Source organism: Myotis brandtii, unplaced genomic scaffold (assembly GCF_000412655.1).
Source record: "Myotis brandtii unplaced genomic scaffold, ASM41265v1 scaffold284, whole genome shotgun sequence".
NCBI classification, from domain to species: domain Eukaryota; kingdom Metazoa; phylum Chordata; class Mammalia; order Chiroptera; family Vespertilionidae; genus Myotis; species Myotis brandtii.
The window spans coordinates 604,616-612,710 of NW_005360846.1; the positions used below are offsets into that span (position 1 = coordinate 604,616).

The window sequence follows — 8,095 nt, forward strand, 5'->3', positions numbered from 1 at the left end:
CACGGTGCAGTCACCTGCCCGTGGGCTTGCGGCCAGGAAGGTGCAGAGCCTAAACCAGGTCCAGGCCCCAGGCTCTGTAAGAAGCAAGAAGGCTCTGCCCTGACTTGCTGTGTGACCCCAGGGCCATCCCTGCCCTTGGCTGGGCCTTTCCCCCTCTGAGAAAAGGGAAAGGGAAATAAAGCAGGATGGGCTCTGGGAACAGCCTTCCTCAGGAAAATCATGCAAATGTTATGGGCTAGGGCCACCTTTACCCTCTGTGGGTGGGGGCTCTGTCCCTTGGTTCCTGCCCTGGTCCAGAGGGCACTGATTCATTCTCTACTGTGGGCTGGGGCCTTAGGCTTGTTGGGGTCCCTTCTCTGAGGCTGTTTTCCCATCGGTCTAACCGGGATAGGGCTGTAATGATCACTATGGCAACCATTCATTCATTCAACAGATACTTACCAAGCTCCTACTCTGTGCCAGGCACTGCTGCAGACACCGATGATTTTATGGAGACAAGGCAGACAAGAGCCTCAATGTACGGAGTTTTTATTCTGGTGGGAGAAAAGGGGCCTGTAGAGTGAGGGGGACAGGCAGCAGGCCCCAGGGTGGGCCACCAACCGGGAGGAGGGGGATGGGTGGGCCAGGCTTGGAGGGCTCCCTTCAACTTTGGCTTCTTCCCTCCTGCAAGGGGCCTGGTTCCCAAAGCCTCCCTGATACTTTAACCCCATTCACTGCCCCCTTTCACTTCCTCCAGGGAGGCCTCTCGTGTTCCAACCTACTCACTTGTTCCTTCTCAGCTCTTCCAGGGAGCCTCTCTGATGCGCCAGCTTTTCTCCTTTCTCATCTCCTCCAGGGAAACCTGGGCCTCTAGCCCCACCAATGCCCCCCCTCCCCCACACACACACGCACTCACTCTTCCAGGTGCAGCCTCCTCTCTTTGCCTGTTACCAGTCTGGATTCCCTTCCCCCTTCCTTTCTGCATATCAACAGCAGCTCCACCACTTCCAGGCTTCCATTCATCCAACACGGGGTGCCAGGCACAGGGGCCTGGAATGCCCCCTCACCCACGATCCTTTTCCAAGCCTTGCTATGTCCCTAGGGAATCTGGGGAGGGAAGGTCTTGCATCCCTAGTACAGATGGGGAGACTGAGGCTCTGAGTCAGGAAGGAGCCTGCCCACGGCCCCACAGGAGCTTGGCTAGTGGGACTGGAAGCCAGCCCGGGCTCCTCTTGGCCAGTGGACTCCAGTGAGCCCTGCCTCCTTGACAGCTGTCAAAGCAAGGTGACGGGGGAACGAGGGGGTGAAACAGACCCGTGTTCTCCAGTGGCTCTACTGGGTCAGAGGAAGTTACCACAAGACAGGAAGGGCAGAGGGTCAGGGGTCACTTACTTCCTATTCTTGAGAAGATGCCTAGTTTGGCCCAGGAAGGGGGTGGGGCATCGAGCTGGGGTGGGGCCAGTGCTTGGCCCGAGGAGGAAATGGAGCCCCAGCCTGAGTGTCGGCATTCAGCTTGGGGTCCAGCTTCAGCCCAGGACTGTGGGCAAGGGTAAGGGCTAGGGCTGGAGGTTGGAGGTGGATTCGGGGTTCGAGTTCTTGGCCTTTGGCCTGGGTTGGGGCTCAGACTGCCGTAGGGCCAGGGAGGGTGTGAGGTCAGGCTGGGGGGAGCATCTCAGCCTGAACAGATGTGGCATACATTGTGGCCACACAAATACACTGGAAAAGTAAGTGAAGTCTCTGGACAGCCCCCAAAGCAGCAGCCCCTGCCCTGATGGACCCTGTCCTGGGCTGCAGGCTCTGCTGGGCCAGAGACAGGAGTAATGGGAGACTTGCCCTGTGGCCCTGGGAGCCCCGGGGAAATCTTTCTGGAAGCAGTGAGAGGGGTGGGAGCAAGGGGCTCGAATATCAAAGAGGCCTCCCCGGAGGAGGAGGTGCAGGAGGTGCATGGGCCCGGAGCACCAGGGAGGCCTCTGCATTACCAGCGCCCAGCTCAGCTTCCAGGCAGCAGCCTTGGAATGCTCCACTGTCTACTGCCGAGGGGTGAGGCTGGTGAGTCACTGGGCTGTCTGCTGGATGCCGGCCTCAGCTGACCCTGTACTCTGTTTCTCCCAAGGCTGCTGGGCCTCCCGTGTTCTGCCCGTGTCTGTCTGTTCTGACTCCAGATCATCAGATTCCCCCTGCTTCTCTGTGTAGCCAGCAAGGCAGACATGATTGTGCCTGTTTTACGGATGGGAATACTGAGGCCTAGAGGGCTGGTGTGCAGCAGAGCCAGATGAGTTCCTGGAAATCCTCCAGTTAGTAGGGACGGGTCCAAGATTGGCTACTGGCAACCCAGGCAGAGGGAATAGGCAGGGCAAAGGCATGGGGGTGAAACTCATAGGGTTGTGGCCACAATGGGAGAAGGGCCTAGAAATCTGACCTCCTTGCTCCATGGCCAGAATTGAAGCCTTTTCTGCTCTCATTTCTCAGGTTCCCAATAAGGCTGCACGGAGGACCCCCTTGACCGTGGCGATGGAGGGGGGCCCAGCGGTCTGCTGCCAGGATCCCCGGGCAGAGCTGGTGGAGCGAGTGGCAGCCATCGATGTGGCCCACTTGGAGGAGGCAGATGGTGGCCCGGGGCCTGCCAGGAACGGTGTGGAACCCCCACCACGGGCCAGAGCTGCCTCCATGATCCCCGGCAGTGCTTCAGGACTCTCCCTACCCCGACCCAGCCTCTCCACCAGGAAGCTGTCCCTGCAGGAGCGGCCAGCAGGAAGCTGCCTGGAGGCCCAGGCTGGGCCTTACACCACAGGGCCTGCCAGCCACATCTCCCCGCGGGCCTGGCGGAGGCCCACCATCGAGTCCCACCGTGTGGCCATCTCGGATGCAGAGGTTGGTGGGGCAGAGCTAGGGGGTGCTCATGAGCTTTTCCCTCAGTGAAGACCCTTTCTCTTCCTAGCCCTGTGGTAGCTTTTGGCTTGCATACCCTCAGAGTTGAGGAGCTCACTACCTCACAATAAGGCCTCTTCCACCCAGGGAAGCTCCACCTGACCCGACCTCTGCATCCTATACATCCCACCATTCCCAACCCCACCCAGTCCAGACTTTGGAAGTAAACCCGCCCTTGTCCCCCAAGAAGTCCTCTTAGAGATTTGAGGACAGACATAGTGTCCTCCCACCCCAAGACTTCCCCAGCTTGAACCCCACCTCGAATCCTGCCTCCTCGAGTCTGCTCTGACTCAGAAGCTGCCAGCATGCTGCCAGCCTCCGGGCTCCCCCTGGCTCTGTCCTTGCCGCTTAGGTCTGAACGTGAACCTGAGTACGGAGCAATCTATAGCTTCAGAGGCTGAGCCTTTTATGCCTGAGCGAGGGCTCCGGTCTCTCGTCCCTCTTCTCATCCTTGTTCGTGCAATCTAGACCTCACATCCAGCGCCTCTGGAAATGCTTGCTCACGGCTTTCTTACAGACTTGGGTCTCCCAGACCTCAGCTTCCAGGCAGGAATCAGTGCATTTTTCCTTAGCCAGGCTCCCCATTCATGAGGCTTCTTGTCACTCTTGGTGGTCTTGTCACCACCAAGTTTCCCCCACCCCAACTTGAAATGTTGCTGGAACCCCCTGGGGTCTGGGAGTAAGGGGCCTGGGGCCCGGATTGATCCCTGAACAGGATCCCGAGGTGAGAACAATGCTGCCTCTGGATCAAGCTTTACCTGATGCTTCCTCTCCCCCCCAGGACTGTGTGCAGTTGAACCAGTACAAGCTGCAGAGTGAGATTGGCAAGGTAGGACTGGGGCTGGCCAGGAGCAGCGGGAATTTAGTTTGGGATTTTGCAGGCAGGCTGTCAGGATGCTCTGCTTGGTGCAGCCCCTTCTCCTCTGGGAATGTGAGGCAGACAGGAAGGCCCAGGCCTGGGAGGGAGGAAAATTCTGTCTCCTGTAGGAAATGACTGGTGTGGGTGGGGCTGATGGGAGATGAGTCCTGATTCCTGACTCCCCAGAGTTGTGGGTTTTTTTAAAATATGTTTTTATTGATTTTTTTAGAAAGAGAGGGAGAGAGAGAAAAAAAACATCGATTGGCTGCCTCCTGCATGCCCCCCCGCCCCCCCCAGGGATTGAGCCCATAACCTGGGCATATGCCCTGACCGGGAATCAAACTGGCGACCTCTCGGTACATGAGATGATGCTCAACCCACTGAGCCACACTGGCCAGGGCTCCCCAGGGTTTTGATGGAAGACTAGGAGGGACTGGGGGAGGCATGGAGCTGCATTGAGCCAGGCAGGGTCAGTTACCAAGGCAGGCCTGAAATGTAAGCCCATTGGTGGTAGGCGTGGAGATGGGATGCAGGAGGAGGGGGCCAGAGCTGTTCGGGCTCCCCTTGGCCTGAACCGGCCCTGGGGGAGGGTGCTCTGCCCAGGCGGGGCTGACCTGTGCCTATTCGCAGGGTGCCTACGGCGTGGTGAGGCTGGCCTATAACGAAAGTGAAGACAGGCACTATGTGAGTCTAGGGATAGGAGGGGGGTGTTGCCCAAGCCCGGCCCTGGAAACCTGGGGGGTGGGCAGACGCTGTGCTGGGAAGACAGAGGACGACCCTGTCTCTGAAGGGAGGGAGCTCCCTGTCCCTAGGGGTATGCAAAGGAAGTGACCTTCTTGACCCTGGTCATATGCAATCAGAGGCTGATACCTCTGAGGGCAGAGCTCCAGAAAGGCATTTTGGAGAAGAGGGGTCAGGCCTAGACTCAGATGTGGCCACCTCCTCACCAGTTTAACCACTCCAACCATACCCTTAGCGGCATGGCAGGTACCACATGTGACCGGCCTGTACTGCCCCCTGGTGGCTGCACACAAGTGACGTGCCTGCCCCTCCCTCCTTAGGCAATGAAAGTCCTTTCCAAAAAGAAGTTACTGAAGCAGTATGGCTTTCCACGTATGTATCTATTGGGCCCTGTGCTTGGGGGCCCCTAGCTGGGGCGTGAGTTGGGGGGTGTGTATGTGGGGGGGGGAGACAGAGGAGAAGGAGACCTCAGCCCCCTAGCTAGTTTTTGGTAGGACTGGGAGTGGAGGAGGGACAGCATGAGCAAAGGTCTGGTGGTGGGCATATGCTTGGTGGGTGGGCGACAAGACCATGGTCTTGCAAGTTTTTGCCTGAGGCTGGTTGCGAGGCGACAGGGGGGCCCAGACTCCTGCAACGGGCTTGCCTCCTCTTCCTGGTCACAGGTCGCCCTCCCCCGAGAGGGTCCCAGGCTGCCCAGGGAGGACCAGCCAAGCAGCTGCTGCCCCTGGACCGGGTGTACCAGGAGATCGCCATCCTGAAGAAGCTGGACCACGTGAATGTGGTGAAGCTGATCGAGGTAGGAGGCGGTGGTGAGCGGGTGGGTACCTGTGCCCGAGTCGTGTAGAGCACAGACCCAGGGATCCTGCCGAGAGACACGTGTGGCTGAGGCCTCCAAGGACACAGCCAGACTTGGGGCAGGGATGACAGGGAGGCTTCAGGGGTCAGTTCAGGCTGGTCTGGGATGTTCTCGAGGTCTCCCTGAGGGTGAGCTCCAGTGATTCCTGAGGCCTCATCTGTCGGTGGATAGGGGCAAAGTATACTGGGGGCCCTGGGGCTGGGAGGACAAGGAGGCTTGGCACTTCCACCCCAGGCCTCCTCAAGCCCTACCCCCATGTCTGCTCCCTCTGACCAGGTCCTGGATGACCCAGCTGAGGACAATCTCTATTTGGGTGAGTGACCCAACTCATTCCCAAAGCAGCTTACCTGGGGTCGGTCCAAGGGCTCCTCGGGGATACAATGGCCTTCAGGGGGCCAGGGAAGAAATACACATTCTCCGGCCCTGGGTCCCCTTGCCCAGCCCTGCTGAACCAGGCTCAGAATATCCAGTTAGAGTCCAACAGATATTTCCAAGTGCCCACTCTGCTGATCAGAGAGACAGTGGGCTGAGTAGACACAAGAAGCAGGCTCCCTGATGTGGGTTCCCAGACCCTGTCTGATAGCTCTGTGCCTCAGTTTCCTCACCTGTAAAATGGGGGTAATAATGGTATCTGCCACATGGGGTTGATGTGAGAAGTGAATGAGTCATTACATGCAAGAAGACATACTCGCTATGAATGCTAATGTTGTTGTTAAATTAAGTTCCCGGTGCCTGATTCGTGGTTGGGCTCTGGAGGCCACAGGAAAAGGGGCAGAAGGAATGAACACTGGCTTACAAATGAGAGGCCAAGGCTTAGGCTCCACTCCCTCTCCTACCTGCCTATCTGTTATGACCTTTGGGAAAATTTCTGCCCCTTCTGGGCCTCAGTTACCCCACCCTTGCCCCGTGAAAGGGGTCCACACTGTATCAGATGAGGCAGGTCCATAGTAGACCCCACTCTTACCCATTTACCTCCTCTGATACCGTGGGACCCTGTCCTGTCCCTCCCTCAAGGATGCCTGGTTGCCTGCCCCCTCCTTCACCCTCCAGAGCAGGGAGGGGCCTTGGCATCACCTGCTCTGCCAGCCTGGCTGCACCTTACCTTCTTTTCTTTTCTTTTCTTTCAGTGTTTGACCTCCTGAGAAAGGGGTGAGTTCCCCATTCCGATCAGGCAGGTCAAGTCTCACCCAGGCCTTCCTTTCCCTTCCTGTGTCCCTAGTCCTAGGGTCAGCTGCCCTGGGAGAAGGCAGAGGCCCAGGCCCTGCTTTGGGAAGCTCTGGGCTGCGGGGGGGATGAGAGACCAAGAGGACAATCCTTTGAAAGAGGTCAGTGAGGCCGGAGTAGTGTAGTCAGGGAGGCCTCTGGAAGAGGGGTGGGTTTTGAACCAGGCCTGGAAGAACTGGAAAGAAGATTTTGATGGAAGAGGAGTAGAACAGAGTGTTTCTCAAGCAAAAGTGTAGAGAAGGGACTCAACTCTTACCTCTCTTACCTGTATTCAAATTGCAAGCAGTTCCTGCGGCTTGTAAGTTTGTGAGTTGGGTGGGTGGGACTCCATTCACTCCCGTTTACAAGAGGGGAAGCTGAGGTTCAGAGCGGGTGAGTGGCTTGCCCAGCATCACACAGCAAGTCACCGATGAAACCCAGGGATCTCACTCACGTCTGCCTTCTTTGGCCGTCTCAGGGTGTTTGCAAAGCAGCAGACACGGAACAGTGGCCATGGGCCTGGGTGGACTGGAAGCCCTAATGGCTGAGGCCTTGAATCCAGGCTATAACTTGTCTCTCTGCTGGGGGACTCCTAAAGACCTATTGGGGAGGAGACAGGCCGTGGTGTCCCTTTCAGACTCGGGGGCTTTCAAATGTGTGTGTTTTGTAACTTATTGATTTGAGAGAGAGACATCGATTTGTTGTTCCACTTATTTATGCATTCATTGGTTGATTCTCGTATGTGCCCTGCCCGGGGAGCAAACCTGCAACCTTGGTGTATCCGGACGACACTCTAACCAACTGAGCTGCTCACTCAGGGCCTTGCAAATGTTTTTGACCTCCATTCAAAGGGAGAAGCATGGTTCACATTGCCATTTGCATCTGTCACTGAAACCAAAGTTTTACAAAACAGCGCATGTCCGTATTACACATGATCTACTCGGATATATTCTACTTCATTAGGAAAAAAGCAGTGTCAGGGTTCAGCTTGGGGTAGTCACCCACTAAATTGATTTCGTGGCTCTATATTGGGTCTGGACCTGCAGTGTGAAAAAGATGGCTCGATGTGGCATCTTTACAACTGTCTGATTATAGGTAATAAAGTACTTAGAAGAAGGATTATCGCCCATCAGAAATTAAGACAAAGCTAATTTGAAATGACAGTGATCTGAAGGGATATTTGTGTCTATGTGTATTTCTAAAATTGTATCACATATGGGAGGAAAAAGCTAATATCTTAGGTTCTGGGGACCCATTTGAGGATAGAGGGCTCCTGGGAGGTCTCCAGTGGCCTGAAGGTCCCCGCCCCGGTTCCCCTTCCCCTGCTGTCTGCCTCTACTCAACCTGCTTCGGCTGAACACCCCTCGCCCCACCCTCCACAGGCCGGTCATGGAGGTGCCTTGCGACAAGCCCTTCCCGGAGGAGCAAGCTCGCCTCTACCTGAGGGACATCATCCTGGGCCTTGAGTACTGTGAGTGAGGGGCCGCCTGCCTCCCCCGCCTAGGACTGGGGACTGGGGATGGGGACAG

At 56.8% G+C, this 8,095-nt stretch overlaps 1 protein-coding gene across 5 annotated transcripts in view; it reads left to right on the forward strand.

Annotated features, from left to right (window-relative positions):
* Window positions 1-8,095, forward strand: part of CAMKK1 (calcium/calmodulin-dependent protein kinase kinase 1, alpha) — a 27,739-nt gene that overhangs the window by 6,220 nt on the left and 13,424 nt on the right. For 2 of the 5 annotated variants that reach the window (XM_014541957.1, XM_014541955.1), the window contains exons 2-9: window positions 2,449-2,850; window positions 3,689-3,736; window positions 4,397-4,450; window positions 4,828-4,879; window positions 5,170-5,303; window positions 5,640-5,676; window positions 6,491-6,512; window positions 7,949-8,037. In XM_014541957.1, coding sequence (XP_014397443.1) covers window positions 2,491-2,850; window positions 3,689-3,736; window positions 4,397-4,450; window positions 4,828-4,879; window positions 5,170-5,303; window positions 5,640-5,676; window positions 6,491-6,512; window positions 7,949-8,037 — 796 coding nt within the window. In that variant the 5' untranslated portion in view covers window positions 2,449-2,490. Of the gene's footprint in view, window positions 1-1,506; window positions 1,529-2,087; window positions 2,278-2,448; window positions 2,851-3,688; window positions 3,737-4,396; window positions 4,451-4,827; window positions 4,880-5,169; window positions 5,304-5,639; window positions 5,677-6,490; window positions 6,513-7,948; window positions 8,038-8,095 lie in introns of those variants that run through there. The other 3 variants (XM_014541956.1, XM_014541954.1, XM_014541952.1) reach the window with 3 other exon arrangements.